At 60.0% G+C, this 17698-nt stretch overlaps 1 protein-coding gene across 2 annotated transcripts in view; it reads right to left on the reverse strand.

Moving 5' to 3' along the window:
* The window catches only part of DCHS1 (dachsous cadherin-related 1), a 45706-nt gene extending 30834 nt beyond the window's left edge, over nucleotides 1-14872 (reverse strand). The window contains exons 1-2 of one of the 2 annotated variants that reach the window (XM_064705101.1): nucleotides 14736-14872; nucleotides 8947-10761 (exon numbers count right to left, since the gene is read on the reverse strand). In XM_064705101.1, coding sequence (XP_064561171.1) covers nucleotides 8947-10698 — 1752 coding nt within the window. In that variant the 5' untranslated portion in view covers nucleotides 10699-10761; nucleotides 14736-14872. Of the gene's footprint in view, nucleotides 1-8946; nucleotides 10809-14735 lie in introns of those variants that run through there. The other variant, XM_064705111.1, reaches the window with a different exon arrangement.
* Between the last annotated feature and the right edge of the window lie 2826 nt (nucleotides 14873-17698).

Here is a 17698-nt window from a genome sequence, read left to right on the forward strand (position 1 = left end):
CCAGCAGCCAGCTGTGTACCCCAGGGTCAGTCCTGCCTGCAGCCGTTTGGCATCTCCGTTAATGACCTGTTTGATGGTGCAGTGTGCACCCTGAGCAGTTTGCTGATGGCCCCAAACTGGGAGGAGTGGCTGATTTGCCAGAGGGTCATGCTGCATCTGGAGCAACCTTGAGAGGCTGCAGGGAGGGACGAGAGGCCTCCTGAAGTTTATAAGGGACAGTTCTGGCAAAGCTCTGACCCGGGGAGGAAGCAATGCCCTGCAGCAGCAGAGGCTGGGGGCTGCACCCTGGAGAGCAGCTGAGCAGAGAGGCCCCGTGGGTGCCAAGGTGAGGCAGCAATGTGCCCTTGCTGCAAGGAAGGAGAATGGTGTCCTGGCAGCATCAGGTGAGTGTGGCCAGCAGGTCAGGGAGAGGATCCTGCCCCTCTCTCAGCAGTGGTGAGGCCACAGCTGGCGCTGGGTACAGCACAGTACTCCTCAGGGCTCCCCCAGTGCAGGACAGAGATGGCCACACTGGAGAGAGTCCAGTGAGGGCCACAAAGATGATGAAGGGACTGGAGCACCCTTCCTGGGACAAAAGACTGAGGGAGCTGGGGTGGCTCAGCCTGGAGAAGGGCTATCACTCATACAGGAATGAGGGCAACAAGAGGATCCAGGCTCTTCCCAGTTGTGCCCAGTGTCAGGATCAGAGGGCATGGGCACACACCAGAACACAGGAGAGTCCCTCTGAAGATCAGGAAGCACTTTTCCTTTATGCGGCTTCCCAGGAAAGTGGGGATGCCCAGGGCAACCAACTCTGGATGGTACTGCTTGTGCATGGGACCTATCTCAAGAGGTCCTTTCCAAACTCAGCCATTCTGTGATCTCCAGCCAAAGACCCTCCTGAACACCCCAGTTCCCCACTGAGCTCAGACTGTTCCAAGAGAGCTGATCTGCTCCCCGTCCCTGCAGAGCCACCCCGGGCAGCAGCATCTGCTCCCTGCCCTGCCCTGCCTGCAGGTGTGGTGGGAAGGCTTTGCTGCAGTGCCTTGCAGCTGGGCAGAAGAGCATGCAGGCGGAGGGCTGTGGCCACCACGGAGCAAAGAGCACAACAAAGGAGAACAGCAAGATGACTCAGGGTCAGGCAGCACGAAACCAGAGCACCAGACTTGGAAAGGGAAGCAGGGTCCTGGCCAAGTGTGCCTCTCCCCCCTGCATGGAGAGCTGGGAGGGCAGTGATGGGTATGGAGGCCTCGCAATTTCACACCCTCCTCCCAGCACCCCAGCAAGACAGGAGGAACAGCCAGGGCACAACAGACTTCCTACATCTCCCAGAGATGGGGATGGATGAAGTACAGCCCCACACCGAGGTCCCTCACCCTGTGGGAGTCAAAGCTGCCCCTTCCCATAGAGCCATCACCAGAGCCCCTCGTACACAGCTCCTGCTGCCCCGTGCCCCAGCCCACAGCACTGAGAAGCGATGGAGCACTGCTCAGGCTCCATTCCTCAGCCCTGCTCCCCACTGCAGCCAGCGCAGTCAGCAGGCAGGGAGCTCATCTGGAGCCTGGCCACGGCTGGGGCTCTGCTGCGCACATGTTGTGCTGTGGCTTTGGCAAACATCTGGCTCTGGGGCTCCCGCCCCTCTGAGTGACGGCTCTTGGTGGGAGAGGAGGGGAGGCTGGCGCCAGTGTGGTCAGCGATCCCACGCACGGCTCCCCGCGCCGGAGCGCGCGCCAGCCTCTGCCCTCCCAGCCCTGGCACGGCCACTGGCCAGCCCAGAGCGGCCAGGCAGCAGCCACACGGCTATTTCAGGAGCCACTCCTGTCTCCAGGCTTTGTCCCAGCCCCCAGCACGGCTGGGTCCCAGGGGAGGCAGCAGGGTCAGGCTTTGGCCCAGCCCCCAGCACGGCCGGGTCCCAGGGGAGGCAGCAGGGTCAGGCTTTGGCCCAGCCCCCAGCATGGCCGGGTCCCAGGGGAGGCAGCAGGGTCAGGCTTTGGCCCAGCAGCAGCGCAGCACACGTGGCCAAGGCGAGAGTCAGCCCCCATGGCTCCCCATGGAGCCCCCCGTGCAGGGAGCCCCAGTGCAGCTGCCAGCACTGCTGGGTCACACTGCAGGGTCACACTGCTGGGTCACACTGCAGCTCACACTGCAGGGTCACACCGCTGGGTCACACTGCAGGCTCACACCGCTGGGTCACACTGCAGGCTCACACTGCAGGCTCACACTGCTGGGTCACACTGCTGGGTCACACTGCAGGCTCACACTGCTGGGTCACACCGCTGGGTCACACTGCAGGCTCACACTGCAGGCTCACACCGCTGGGTCACACTGCTGGGTCACACTGCAGCTCACACTGCTGGGTCACACTGCAGGCTCACACTGCTGGCTCACACCGCTGGGTCACACTGCAGGCTCACACCGCTGGGTCACACTGCAGGCTCACACCGCTGGGTCACACTGCTGGGTCACACTGCAGCTCACACTGCAGCTCACACTGCTGGGTCACACTGCTGGGTCACACTGCAGGCTCACACTGCAGGCTCCCCAGGGCCCCAGGCACGGGCTGGGGGTCCCACACTGCCATGGCCTCCACACTGCCCAGAGCAGCTGTGGCTGCCCCAGCCCTGGCACCCAAGGCCAGGCTGGATGGGGCTTGGAGCACCCTGGTGTAGTGGAAGGTGTCCCTGCCATGGCAGGGAGTGGAAGGAGATGGGCTTTAAGTCCCTTCCCACCCTCCTGTGACTCTAGGACACACACAGGGCTGCCAGAAACACGTGTAGCTGGGCATGGGGAGCAGGGGCTGCCCTGAGATGGGGCAGGAAGTTCACCACAGGCACTGGCAGGAGGCAGGGCGTGAATGGTGAGGCTGGGCAAGAGGGGAGGGAGCCTGGGAGTGCCCAGCACCCTTCTGGGAGCCCAGGGGCCTCCAAGCACAGGGCACAGATGGACAAGGAGCGAGGTTCTGCACCTGAGTGTCTGCTAGTGAAATGGCATCTGCAGCCAGGAGCTGCAGGGCATAGGGAGCCCCACAGAAGGTGCAGGAGCTGAACAGGACCTGGAAGCTGGGGAGCAGAAAGGGACAGGGAATCCTGGAGCAGAGCAGGGCTGGGAAGCTGGGAAGAGTGCTCAAGGTCAGGGGCTTGAATGGGGCAGCCACAGCACAGGGCAAAAATGGCAGGACCCTGGGGGCACTGAAGCCAGAATGACCCAACCCAGGGTGTGGGGCTGGGTTTCAGCCATGTGGAGCTCAGGCAGAGAGTGCTCAGAGAAGATCCGTACAAAAAGATGGGACACATATCCATAAGATGTGCAGGAGAGACTGGGGTCAGCACAGCATTGAGCATGCCAGGCAGGGTGAGCCTAGGAAGCAAGGCCAGCATGGGGCCCCCAACATCAGCAGGACATGGAGCTGCTCTGGAGACAGGCTGGGTGAGATTGGGGTGCTCAACCTCAAAAAGGCACCAGGGAAACCTTAGAGTCCCTTCCAGTGCCTAAAGGGGCTCCAAGAGAGCTGGAGAGGGACTTTGGACAAGGGCCTGGACTGACAGGGCAAGGGGCAATGGCTTCACATGGCCAGAGGACCAGGTTAGATGGCATCTTGTGAGATATTCATCCTTGTGAGGGTGGGCTGTGGCTGCTCCTTCCCTGGAAGTGTCCAAGGCCAGGACTGGTCTAGTGGAGGATGCCCTTGCCCATGGCAGGGGGCTGTAGCTGGACGATCTTTACGGTCCCTTCCCACCTAACACCATTCTGGGATTCCAGAGGGAGAGGCTGGCATGCCCCAAGGGCTGTGCAGGTGGAGGAGAGCTGCCCTGGGTCACAGTGGCGAGGGGGGACACAACAACTGCAGCTGGCACTGACCAGGGGTGTGGGAGAACAAGGGGAGCAGAAAGGGGGAGCAGAAAGGGGGAGCACGCTGGGGCACGGGAGGGGCAGAAGGACTGGCCCTGCCAGGGCTGCAGTGTGGTGGGTGTGGGTGGATGTGGATGAGCGAGCTGCGCGAGCAGGGGCAGCGGGGAAAGAGCAGTTCTGCGGGGCCTAGGGCTGAGGCAGAGGTACGGGAGAAGGGGCAGCTGTGAGGGGGCTGGGGATCGCACGGAGGAAGGAGGGAGCTGTTCCAGGGGGCTGGGAGGAGGAGCAGAGCATGGGGGAGAGGAGCGCGAGGGGCTGGGGCCTCTCAGCTGCAGTGGAAAAGCTGCTGCAGCTCCAGGGGAAATGCTACTTGAATTAATCATGGCGCTGGCTGCTGTGCCAAGCCCAGGAGGAGGCTGCTGGCAGCGCAAGGAAATAACTTTCACAGGAATTTGGAACAAATGCAGCTCTTCTGGCGGTAACAACAGCACTCACCTCCCCCCACAGCCTCCCATGTACCAGCATCTCCCCCATGCCCACACTGCTGTGTACCCCCGATCCCCCCACACGGCAGCCTGCTCCTCAGCACCGTGACACTCTCTCCCCCTTGTTCCTGCCCCCAGCACGCCCCCAGGCATCTCCCCATCTCGCTCTGGAAAGCTTGCCTTGTTTCTAAGGAGGGGAGGCCTGCTCTGTGCTGTGCAAAGATCTGGAAATAGGTTGATACCGAATCCCTTGCCCTAGGAACACAAATGCAGGCAGGCAGGCAGCAGTGCCCCCTCCCTCCTGCACTCTCCTTGCCCGCACTGGGTGAGCATTAGTCCTCGTGCTGCCCCAGGCCCATGCCTGGCCACGCTCCGTGTCCCTGCCAGGAACAGCCCTCCAGACCCTCCTGGTAATACAGTGAATGTGCAGCCCCTGGTGTAGCCTACAGCTCTTCATCCACATCCTCCTCCCTGGGGCACGGCCCACGGGGCTATGCATGTAGCACTGCCCATGAATGCCCCATGGAGTCACAAACCAGAACCAAACACTCATCAGACTTGTCCTCAAAACCGCAGAGACTCTACATTAGGTGCACTGCTGGTCAGCTTTTAATTTCTGACATTCCCCAATGTTTGTGTACGGGTGCAAAGGCAGTGTGTAAACCCTGGTTCCAAAATCATCAATTCTGAATATATGCAAGAATCAATAATCCACCGCTCCATGCCATTCAGGTTGCTGTCCAACCAGCCCATGCTCACCACATGGGGCTCACAGCTCTCTCTGCCAGAGCACAGACAATACTTGATTTAGCATGAAAAGTCAGAAAGTCCCAGAAAAACACTATCTGACCATGCATGCAGTGTGCTGGTACACAGTCAAATGTTTAAAGCAAATTCAAACCAGCAGGGCGAATTTATACCAGAGCAGATTTATATGGAGCACAGCTCTGGAGCAGGGTCCAGTGCCCCAGAGCCTCTGCAGCATCAGCCCATGGCGGCAGAGAGGAGCAGGGCAGCCAGCTGGGGACCATCTCCTGCTCCATTTTCTGCTGGTCTCACATTCACTGCTACCCTGGGCTCTGTCTCCACCAGTGTTTCATTCTCATCTCAGATCTGAACAGCGAGTTTGCCATTTCCTTTGCTTCATGCTCAGTCTGCTACTGTGGGACCTGGCCCATAGTAAACACGAGCAATAAACAGAGAAGATGTTATGAGTTCCTTTTTCTCTCTCAGAAGCTCAGGCCAGCAACCTGCTCTGCTCATCCCTGTTCACACTCAGACACAAAGACTGTGCTGGCAGACAGAACGGAGTCTGCAAGGGAGCAGATCATCTGTAGTGATAGTTCACGTCTCTCCTGCTCACTCTCGGGGACTCCTTCCTTCCCCACCCTTCTGTCCTGTCCGTGGAGAGTAGACATCACTGTCTAAAAACAGGCCTGGTCCTCCCAGCCTTTTCTGCTTAAAAATGGGGCAGGCTAACAAAGAAGCAAACTCACTGAGCTCTGTGCTAACCCGGGTGACTGTCCTGTGTCCTGTGCCTCATCTGGCAGGGCCTGCCCGTGACCTGAGCATTCATCACCATTGTGTGGGTCCGGACAGAACCCAGGCTTTGACAGAGATACTCACTGGGTGAGCCCCAGTGCCTGAAAGCCATAGAGAGATGGAGCTGAGCAGGAGCAACAGCACAAAAGGGCTGTGGGGGCAGCACACCTGACACGGGCAGCTTCGTGGGGAACAGTGCTGGGCACTGGGCACGAGAGCCCTGGCAGCACCTCTGCAGCCTTCCTGTTTGAGGCACAGGGGTGGCCATGCCAGGCAGCCGCGCTCCAAGCCAGGGCTCCCTGTCCCGGCTCTGCCCAGCTCCCAGACTCGGCTGGCTGCTGCTGCATCCTCGATCAAGCCCTGGGCCTGGCCAGCCTCCTTTCCCATCCTCTCACATTTCCTGGCTCAGAGGAAGCAGCAGCAGATGTGTGAGCTGTTTGCTTTGTGCCGGGGCCGCGCGGGAGTTACCTGTGCTCCGCGCTGTTCCAAACGAAACAGAAACACCCGCGCTCGGCCAAGGCATCAAACGTGCCAAGCCTGGGTCACTGCCGGCTGCCAGGCCAGCCGTGCCCCTGCACAGGGCAGAGCCGGGGGCCGTGTGCTGGGCACTGCTGGGTGTGCCCCCAGCCCCTGTGCTGGGCACTGCTGGGTGTGCCCCCAGCCCCTGTGCTGGGCACTGCTGGGTGTGCCCCCAGCCCCGGTGCTGGGCACTCTTTGGGGCGCCCCCAGCCCCTGTGCTGGGCACTGCTGGGTGTGCCCCCAGCCCCGGTGCTGGGCACTCTTTGGGGCGCCCCCAGCCCCGGTGCTGGGCACTGCTGGGTGTGCCCCCAGCCCCTGTGCTGGGCACTGCTGGGTGTGCCCCCAGCCCCGGTGCTGGGCACTGCTGGGTGTGCCCCCAGCCCCTGTGCTGGGCGCTCTTTGGGGTGCCCCCAGCCCCGGTGCTGGGCACTGCTGGGTGTGCCCCCAGCCCCTGTGCTGGGCGCTCTTTGGGGTGCCCCCAGCCCCTGTGCTGGGCGCTCTTTGGGGCGCCCCCAGCCCCAGCTCTGTGCAGGGCACTCTTTGGGGCGCCCCCAGCCCCAGCCCCGGGCACTCTTTGGGGCGCCCCCAGCCCCAGCTCTGTGCAGGGCGCTCTTTGGGGTGCCCCCAGCCCCAGCTCTGTGCAGGGCACTCTTTGGGGCGCCCCCAGCCCCAGCCCCGGGCACTCTTTGGGGCACCCCCAGCCCCTGTGCTGGGCGCTCTTTGGGGCGCCCCCAGCCCCAGCCCCGGGCACTCTTTGGGGCGCCCCCAGCCCCAGCTCTGTGCAGGGCACTCTTTGGGGCGCCCCCAGCCCCAGCCCCGGGCACTCTTTGGGGCACCCCCAGCCCCAGCCCCTGTGCTGGGCGCTCTTTGGGGTGCCCCCAGCCCCAGCCCCTGTGCTGGGCGCTCTTTGGGGCGCCCCCAGCCCCAGCCCCGGGCACTCTTTGGGGCGCCCCCAGCCCCAGCTCTGTGCAGGGCCCTCTCCTCCAGCCCGGCCCCACGGCCGCCTCAGGAGCCCCGCCGCCATCTCCGATTGCATTTCCAGAACCCTTCCCACACGGCGAGCGAGCGCGCTGAGCAGGAAGGCACGGACAGGGAAAGAGGGGGGCCTCCCTTCGGGGGCTCTGCACAGGCCCGGGGCTGCCCTGCACCTCCGCTCTGACCCCGGCCCTGTCCCGGCCCTGCCCATCCCCACACTCCCCACACCGGGACAGGCTGTAGTGCTGCCCTGCATACACCAACCCCAAATCTCCCCTGACCTACATCTTCCTCCTCATCTCCCACTCACTCTTGCCCATCCTTCCCCCTAATCCTACCCTGACCTGTCCCCAAGCCCCCTGATCTCTGCCATCCTACACTTGCACCAGCTCCACATGCCTTCTCTATTCCACGCCTGGCCCTTGCTCCCACCCAGTTCCTCCTTCCTGCCACACTTGTACCCCACCCACTGCACTCACTGCCCAACAAGCCCCTCTCCAGCACTCCCACCCCACACCATCAGTCACCTGCATGCACACACACCCCACAGCCCATCCACACTCACACCCCATGCCCCTGTAGTGTACCCACAGGGCACCCACAAACCATCCTTTCTTGCCACCTCCACGGTGACCTAGGGACCCTTTTTCCTGGCCAAGTCACAGGACCTCCTCAAGCCTTGTCTTATGGACCCCAGAATTTCTGTTCTTCCCGTCCCCTTGGGCCCCTCTCACCAACCTGGCACCAGAGCTTCTCGTGGTCCCAGCCAGACATCCCCATGCCCCACACCTCCAGCAGGGACATGCCCCCGGTGCCACTGGTGCTTGTCCCCATGCACAGCCTGGATGCTGCCGTGGCTGGCAGTGCACCCCCACGCCTGCCCTCAGCCCAGCTCAGGCAGGTGGATCACCTGTCCCAGGAACCAGGGCTGCAGGGCCTGAGCTGCAGCAGAAACACCACACACAGGGAGCACAGAACACACGGAGTCCCAATGGCATCACTAGCTCATCACAGAGCTTTGGAGGCCCAGCAGCTCTCCAGCCCCAGCCGTGACCTCTTGCCACACAAAGGCTGGTGCAGCAGCACGTGCCTCAGCTCATTAGCTCATTAGCATAATTAATGCTCACAAGCAGCCTTACCAACACTGATGATCTTGAGCGAACGACCTCACAGGGGGAGAGGGAAGTCCAAAGCCTGGCTAGAGGCAGTTTCCAAAGGCAGTATCGCATTCCTTAGCTCCATTTTGAGTGTCCTGGCTGCAAGGTAGCTCCACAGTGATGCAAGCAAGGCCTGGCAAAGCAGGAGCCACCTCAAGAGAGGCCCACACCATGCTCTGGGCAATGGACAGCCTTGTGGTGTGCCCGGTGGCAGTAGCATTGCCCACTGCTTGCACACAGAAAGGAGGTACATGACTTGGCCCCATTCTGGATTCACACCAAAGACGGGGATCTCGGCCCCAGCATTCCTGCTGCAAACACTGCCCGCCAAAGCCATGACACCTGCCCCAAACACCCTGCACGGGCAGGTCTCCCACCCCAGGCTGCCCACAGCCCTGGCTGTGCCCCTGCCGAGCTCTGGCCTCAATACCTGCACCTACCTGCAAGAAGCAGGTCCCAACAGGGGTGCTTTCCTTCAGGGACACATTGTAGAAGTTACTCCTGAACACGGGCTCATTGTCATTGACATCCTGCAAGGCCACGTGCACCACAGCTGAGGAAGAGAGCGCAGGGGTTCCCCGGTCTGTGGCCAGCACAGTGAGCTGAGGCTGAGGGTCCTTTTCATAATCCAGAGGGGCAGCAGTGGTGATGATGCCGGTGGCAGGGTCAATGGTGAACCAGCTGGAGTGGGTGTCGCGGCCATGCAGGATGCTGTACCGCACCTCCCCATTGGGACCCTGGTCCTTGTCACGAGCTGTCACCTGCAGGACAAAGCTGCCTGGGTACACCACCTCGGGGATGCTCTGCTTGTACTCCTGCTGGTCAAAGAGCGGGGGGTTGTCATTAACATCCATCACCTGCAGCACAAAGGCTGATTCTGCCCGCAGCGGGGGCGTTCCTGAGTCAGTAGCTGTCACCCGCAGATCATAGGAGTCTCTTTCCTCCCGATCCAGAAGCTGGTCCACACAGATCAGATAGATTATGTTGTCCTTGGTAGTGAGGGCAAACTTGCCATCTCCTCCCTCCAGTGTGACATTGACATTGGAATACTCTCCATAGTCGGGATCGGAAACAGATATGCGTGCCACGTACTGTCCAGGCTGGGCTCCCTCGGAGATCTGTGGGGAGCCATCCTCACTCAGAAAGATGATAGTCATGGTGGGCTGGTTGTCATTGTAGTCACGCACGTGAATAGTGACAAAGGCTGTGGTCACCTCAGGATGGACAGCCTTATCCCTTGCCTGCACCACCAGCTCGTGCACCTTCCTCATCTCATAGTCCAGACCCTTGTTGAGTTTGATGACTCCGGTCCGGGCATCGATGGTGAAGTACTGCTCGGGATCGCTCTGCCGTCGGTTGATCTCGTAAATCACATCCCCGTTGTCACCTTCATCTGCGTCAGAGGCAAAGACCTGCAGGATGCTGCTGCCAGGTTTCAGATTCTCCGAAATGAGCGTGTGATAGCGGCTCTGGTTGAAGCTGGGGGCGTTGTCATTGATGTCCTGAATGGACACGTCCAGTGTCATCTGGGTGCTCCGGGGCGGAGAGCCCCCATCGTAGGCTTCCAGCAGCAGGGAGTATGAGGAACGGTTCTCCCGATCCAGAACGTTGCTGACCACCAGGTCCAAATACAGGACCCCGTTGGGTCCTCGGCGCGTTTCCAGGCGGAAGGCCTGCCCCACGTTCCCTCCCTTAATTGTGTAGCCTTGTGTGTTCAGGAGGCCACTGTCGGCATCAAAGGCCGGGTCCAAGGGAAACCTGCTGCCAATGGGGGTGTGCTCCGGGATCTGAAAGGTGCTGTGCTGCTTGGGAAACGCTGGGGCGTGGTCATTGATGTCATTCACTTGGATGTTCACCTCTACGGTGATGCCCTCTGGGGTGACAGCAATGAAGCTGTAGCGGTCCCGAGTCTCCCGGTCCAGGACACGAGCTGTTTTGATGATCCCTGTATTCTCATCTATCCCCAAGTCAGTGGAGACACCACTGCCCTCCTGTGCTGAGATGAAATACATGTAGGCACTAGTTTCAGGGGGCAGGCCAGCACTGATGTCCCCAATGATGGTGCCAGCCGGCTGCTCCTCATCTATTTGTAGGTCCAGGGTGCCCAGGACAGCAGAGCCCATCGCTGCTCTCAGGCCCCCAAGAACAAGCAGCTCCAGCAGAAGCATTGTTGACCTCATCACTTGCTCCATGGCTGGCAGCTAGCAGAGCAGAGGGTGGCTTGATCTCCTTTGCAGAGTTCACTTTAATCCTGCCTGGAATGCAGACCAGAGGATACTGGTTAAGGGAGAGCAAAGGAAGGACAGAAAACAGCCTGGAGAGGGAAGGCCTGCCAGGTATCTGCTGGCCGACCACCATGTAACGCCCGTCCCTCCCAAGAAGCAAATGTGACAATATGTGTCAGAGCCTGCCCGAACAAAAGCCTGGGTCAGCGCCTGGAGGGAGCTCACACCTGGCAGTGCCCCGAGGAGAGCAGCTAGGACCCTGTCACAGAGGCGCTTCCTACATGCCCAGGTGCTCCTTCCAGCCCCCGCCCGCCTGGCAGCACTGGCATCAGCTGCCCCCGGGCAGCAGCCCCTGTGCCTTTAACAGCCGAACGCTTCCTGAGAGGCTCAGAGCCTGTCTGCAAGAGGACAGAGAGTTTTGGGCAAACAGCAGCCTTGCATCTCTCCTCCCTGTAAAAAGCTGGTCTCAAATTACCAGATAGCTCAGCGAGTCACTGCTTGAGACCCTGGCCCCCACCCCCTCTCTCCGCAGCAGCGTGCCTTTCAGGACCTCGGGGACTTAGGTGCCAAAAACCCGTGAAGTGCAAATCTGCTGTCCCTGGGAAGGGGCACAGAACTGGAGCGGGCTTCCATCCAGCGAACAATGAATCAAAAAGGATGCATTGCAAAGGATGTGCCCACAGCTGGGAATGCCCGGGATAAAATCGGGCCGTGCTCATTGTTTGGGCTGGCACGGAGATCGGCGGGTGCCCCACGCCGGTGCCATGGAGGGCGGCGGCAGTGCCGTAGGAACGCAGCGGCTCCCTCGGAGCTGCCAGCTGCTCCGTCCCACACCCTCCGCCGCTCGCTCCCCTCCTTTGTCTCCTTCTCGCTGCTCCTTGCTGGCTCCGGCTCCTTCCCTCCCTTCCTCGTAACTGCATTTCATTGCAGCAGTGGGGGAGGGCGGCAGAGGCAGCCGCAGCTCCTGCAGCGCTGCAGCCGGACCGGCAGAGCCCGGAGAGCCGCCCGTGCCCGGGGTGCCAGCGCTGCCCTGCCCTGCCCTGCCCGGCCCTGCCCCGCCGGGAACACCGGGGTAGCGCCGCGGCCGCGGAGCTGCGCCCGAACAGCGGCCCCGGCCCCGCTCCGCGCCGCGAACGCGGCTCCGTGGTCTGCGGGGATGGCGGCAGCATGAGCTCACTCTTGGACTCTCTTGAAAGCGTTTGCTGCTGGGCCCATAACCACACTCAGGAGCCGCTCATGTCACATGCAGGAGCAAGAACCTCCCTGTCTTGGGGGATGGAGGTGGCTGGCAATGCCTGCTTTGGGGACTAAGAATATCAGCCCTTGACCAAAGAACTCCGCGGCGGTGTTAACCCTTTCCAGGGCACATATGATGGTATTCTTGGATCCCCTTTCCCACCTCGGATCAGCTGTCTAGATTTTTTTTTCCTGTTTAAATCCTGGGTTAGTGACAGAAACAAAATAATTTAAAAGTATTTTCTACTCATAAAGAAATGTTTACTTCAGTGGGCATCTATTCTGAGGCCTATCCACACAGTCTGAGGTAAATCCATATGCCCTTCTTGCACCCAGCAGGTGAGAACCCTCACAATGTCCTAGGACCTGAAGTCAAAAGAAAATACTTTTGTGTGCTGCGATTTGGGAATCTGCATGAACTCAGAGGTCCTAGACAGGTCTGCCTCTCTGTTGGAGCTAGTTTTAATTCCCCAGATGGTGGGGTAACTGCCTATCCCCAGAACATGCTGGAGAAATGGGGTCTGAGGTAGCTTCTGTGATGAGACTGCACCATTGCAATGGTGTTGCAGATGCTCAGGTCATGGGAAGGGCCAGGGCAGAGATTTTAAAGCCTTGGTAGGAGCTTAGACTCTTGGGCAGCTTGGACTCTTGGACTCTGGAAGAAATCAGGGCACAGACATGGGGAAAAGCCCACCTGGTTCCATTAGTTACCTTGAGATGCCAGTGAGGCTTTATGGACTGCTGGAGGGGAGAAGAGAGACTTGAAAAGCAAATCTGGGGAGTGTGAAAGCAGCTGAGAGCACTAGCACAACCAGGGAAGAAAAATTAGGGCTGAAAAACTGGTGATGAAAGCCTGTATAAGCTTCTTCAGTTCTATCCTCCCTGGATGCCAGTGAGTAGTTTCACAGCAAGCCTATCTTTCAGCTCAAGGTGGAACTGAACATTACTAGAGTGCACCAGCGGGAGGTACCAGCCATCCTTGGTGCCAGCAGAGCCCTGTTACAACGAGGTGTGCAGGTTTGGGTCAGAGGGAAGCAGCAGTGACCTCAGTGGATGCAGAGTCACAAAATCGGAACAGCTGCTTTCAGTTAGCAGAGAGCTCAGTGCGGGGCTGCTTGGCCGGTCTGTAACGTGAGCCACGCTGCCCCGCTCCCTCTGTGTCCCTCCCACCACCGGGCACCCTTGTGAAGAACGGCACCAGCAGCCTCTGAAGGAAACTGCCAGAATCTCTTCACACGGGTCTTTGAGGTCCAGAGCCATGATGAGGAGGTTGACAGGAAGGGCAGCTAAAATGGAGCGAGCTGCAACATCCATCTAAGCCTAGAGCTGACAGGCTGGAGCACCAGGAGAGCCCAGCCTACACGGAGCAGATGTGTGATATTTTGAAATAAAAAAGACGTGGAATTACATTGGGACCACTGTGTGCACCCTTGCCAGCAGCAGCTTGTGCCTGCTGTCAGCCATGAGAAAGGGGAAGTGGGCTGCCAGCAGCCCCAGCAGAGGAGCTGGAGAGACGGCTCCCCCTGTGCATGCCACAAACAGATGTCAGAGGGCTTGCTGTGCGAAGGCTCCATGAAAGCTGCAGATGCTGCTGATGCCATACCCCAGGTCTGACATGAGAGGCCATGACTCGTGTAATGATGTTTTTGAGACTCCAGTCCAGAAGAGGAAGCCTGTTTAATCTTTGCTGAACACTGGTCACTGACCTGGAATATGCTTTCCTCCTGTACAATCACAGAGATTCTCTCTCTCTCTCGTTTCAGATGATCTGCCCTCCACACCATGGCCAGCCCCGACTTGCCTGCAGTGCAGCCTTGGGCTAACAGCTCACTTCCAGCCTCTGCTCTACCTACCACTATCCACAGCCACCTCTGTGCCTCCCGGCTCTCCCACCGTCTCCCACCTGGGCCTGCAGGACCGGCACCCTTCTGCTGGCTGCAGCCCGGCCCCACAGCCTCATGACCCTCCGCTACGGCCCGAGCACTCAGAGCGGGGTGGCGCTCCTTTGCTGCGGATGCAGTCCAGTCCCCGCTGCATCCTTGTGAATCCCATTTTTGTGCCGCACTGGGGCTCCCCGCGGGCTCTCCTGTCTCTCAGAACGCATCCCCCACAAAGGAAAGTCTAATGAAACATTTCCGCGCCGGAGCCAATTCCCACAGTCCCTGTCTCGGGACATCCCCGCTCTGCATCGGCCCCTGCCGGATTGTGCCCATCGCCAGGGCGCTGCGGGGCCTCGCCTGTTCCCCGTACACCGGAGCTGTTGGGGCTCGCTCTGCCCCGAGCTCCGGCCTCCCGGGGCTCCCCAGCCGCCGGGCCCAGCGTCCGCTGCCGCTCCCCGTCCCGGTCCCTGGCGCTCCGGACGTCCCGCACCGGGCGGCCCCGGTGCCGGCGCTCTGCCAGCCCCGCAGCCCCCGCCCGGGCTCGCAGCCCCCGCCCGGCGCCTCCACGGTTCCGCTGAGCGCCCTCGCCTCGGCGGCTCTGCCCTGCAGCGGCACAGTGAGCGCCCGGTGCCGTGCCGTGCCGTGCCGTGCCGTGCCGTGCCGTGCCGCCCGGCAGCCGCCAGCGAGCCCGGTCCGGCGGCGGCTCCGCGGTGTTGCGCCGCCTCGGGCGCGTCCCCCCGTTCTCCCCCGCCCCCCCGCCCCCAGCTCCATTGTCTCCGCGGCGGAGGCAGAACAAAGCGCCCGGTCCCGGTCCCGGTCCGGTCCCACCGTGCGACGATGCCACCGTGCGGGGCTCCGGCAGGGGCCGAGCCCGGCGCTGGGACTTACACTGCGCGTCCCGTGCCGGCGGCGGTCACATCCCGCGGGGTCCGGCCCCGCCGCGACGTCCCGCAGCCTCCCCGCGGCTCCGGCGCCGAGGTCCCTCCGGCCCCGCCGGCCGCTCCGGTGCCCCGCGCGCTCCGGCGCTGCCCCGGTGCCGCGGCCGCCCCGGTGCGGCGCTGGCCCCGCGGAGCGCTCGGCGGCGGGTCGGCGCTGGCTCGGGGCTGGCTCGGCGCGAAGGCTCCTGCTGAAACCCGAGCCAGCGCCGCCCTCAGCCCCCCGCTCCCTCCGCCGCCCCCTCCCCGCCCCGCACCGGAGCGCGCCGGCGGAGCGCGGCCTCGGGGCGGCCCCGGACGGGCGCGCGGGGCTGCGGGCGGTGCGGCGGTGTGGCCGCGCTCCAGGGCCGGGGAGCAGGACCGGCACGGACAGGGAGAAAGGGCTGGACCCGGGCGCTGAAAGATGGAAGGAAGCGGCGGGTGCCGGGAGCCCGAGAAACTGGGAAGGGGTTGGCAGGAGCCGGAGCAGGAGCGGGACGGGACCGGGCGGGGAGAGCGCTGGGCAGGGCATGAAATGGGGCTGTGGGCGACGCTGGGGGCATGTGGGGACATGATCACAGGCCATTCTTTCCTCTGTACCGCAGTTGCTTCTTCGGCTCAGAACCCAAAGCTCAAGTGCCTGTGACTCCCCACACCTTGACTCACATCAGGGCTCCGAAGGTCCAGCCTGGTCCAGGCTCACTCAGTGCGCCTGTGCTACAAGGGACTGGGGCTCCACCAGCCTATGCCAGGGGTAAAAACAAGACTGATGACTGTCCAGCCATCTCCACCAGCAGCTGGCTCAGCTCGGCTTTGCCACTTAGGCAGCTTTTCCCTGCTCCAGACAGGTCTCAGCAGTCTGTGTGTCTGTTGGAGCCATGCAGCCTCTAGGACCAGTAACCACTGCTGGACCTTCTTTGATTTCTTAGTGGAGAAACTGCTGTTGACTAGGGTCTGTTGCTAAGATCATCTGCTAAAGACCATGGCTCAGTGTGCTCTGAGACGGTCAGATGGTCCTTACAATCTTGTGCCTGTTACAGTTCCAACAGCTTCAGCCTTGACATAGCTACCACGTCTCTTCTTTCTCAGACAGACCTTTAATGGCATTTTGTGTAGAGTACAACGGTTCTCAATCCCCATGTGTAAGAAATCAGGCAAGGAGGGTGAGAGACTGGCATGGCTGAGTCAGGACCTGCTGGTCAAACTAAAGAGCAAGATGGAAACACACAGCCAGTGGAAATGGGAACAGGTATCCCAAGAGGAGTACAGGGACCTTGCCCAGCTGTGTGGGGAAATGGTGAGGAAGGCTAAGGCACAACTGGAGCTCACCTTGGTGAGAAATACAAAGAATTATAAAAATATTTTCTACAGTAATGTCAGCCAGCAAAGAAACATCAAAGACAGTGTACCCTGCTGATAAACGTGACTGGCAAACTGGTAACAAGGGACAAGGAGAAGGCTGATGGGTTCAGCCATGCTGCGCAGGATTGTTGATCTGGTGGAGCACAGGAAGGCTCTGCAGAGGGGTCTGGGCAGCCTGGGTTGATGGGCTGATAGCTGATGTATCACATTCAACAAGGCCAAGTGCTGGATTTGAATCACCACAACCTCAGGCAGCACTCCAGGCTGGGAACAGAGTGCCTGGGAAGCTGGAAAATGACCTGGGTGTGCTGGTGGGCAGTGGCCAAACATGAGACAGGATGAGCCCAGGTGGGCAAGAAGGATAAACATGAGACAGGATGAGCCCAGGTAGGCACCTGGCTTCTGTCAGCAATAGTGTAGGCAGCAGGACCAGGGCAATAATTCCTCCCCTCTGCTCCACTCTGGAAAGACTCCACCTGGAGCACTGCTCCCAGTGCTGGAGTCCTCAGTACAGGAAAGACACAGACCTGGTGGATTGATCCAGAGAAGAGCCCCAAAAATTATCAGAGATCTGGACCACCTCTCCTGTGAGAACATGTTGAAAGAGTTTGGGTTCTTCAGCCTGGAGAGAGTGGGCTCTGAGGAGATCTTAGAGCCCCTTGCAGAACTTAAAGGGACGTTATGACAAAAATGGGGACAGACTTTTTAGCAGGGCCTCTAATGACAGGACATGATGTTTAAAAAAAACCCATCAGATTCAGACTAGGTGTAAGGAAGAAATGTTTATGGTGAGGGTGGGGAAACACTCAAGCTCAGGTTGAAGGGGGATCTGAGTCACCTGATGAAATAGAAGATGTCCCTGCTCATTGCAGGGGGGTTGCAGTAGGTGACCCTTAAAGGTTCCTCCAACCCATCCCATACTATGATTCTATTATTGAAACTTTACACTCACCTTTAAGAAAGAGAATAAGGAACTCAGAGAAGCACCAGTTTGTGAAGGTCATCAGCACACCTGGAAAACTCAGAGACTGCACCGTCTCAGAATCCACTTCTGACCATATGGAGAACAAAGAGGCAATCAGGAATAGTCAGTGCAGATTTAGCAAGCACAGATCATGCTGAGCTGCCCAATTAGCTTCTCTGCAAAAACGATTGGCTGTATGGATGAAGGGAAAGCAGTGGCTTGGCAGCATTGACAGCTGCTCCCGCTGAGTTTTAGTTCACAACCTGAGGACATGATCTGAGTGAATGGAGCATTGGGCTGGAGGCTGGTGGCACCTCTGGGCTGTGAGGGTAGTGATCAGTGACTCAATGCAGCCAACAAAATACACCAAGCACTGATTTAGGAGCCAGTATTGTTCAGTCTTTGTTGATACTCTGTGATGACAATGGAGTACAAACTCCAGGAGATGACACTATGAGGGGTCACTGATATGTGGCTTTTTAGCCCAAAGAGGTGTCTAGAAACTCACAGAAAGAAATTAGCAGAAATTAGAGTCAGAATAACCCCACAATTGCTACAGGTAGGGAAGCATCTGGCTGTCATAGTCCTGCTGAAAGGAAGATGAGAGTAGG

The sequence above is a fragment of the Zonotrichia leucophrys genome, chromosome 1, assembly GCF_028769735.1.
Source record: "Zonotrichia leucophrys gambelii isolate GWCS_2022_RI chromosome 1, RI_Zleu_2.0, whole genome shotgun sequence".
Lineage (NCBI taxonomy): Eukaryota > Metazoa > Chordata > Aves > Passeriformes > Passerellidae > Zonotrichia > Zonotrichia leucophrys.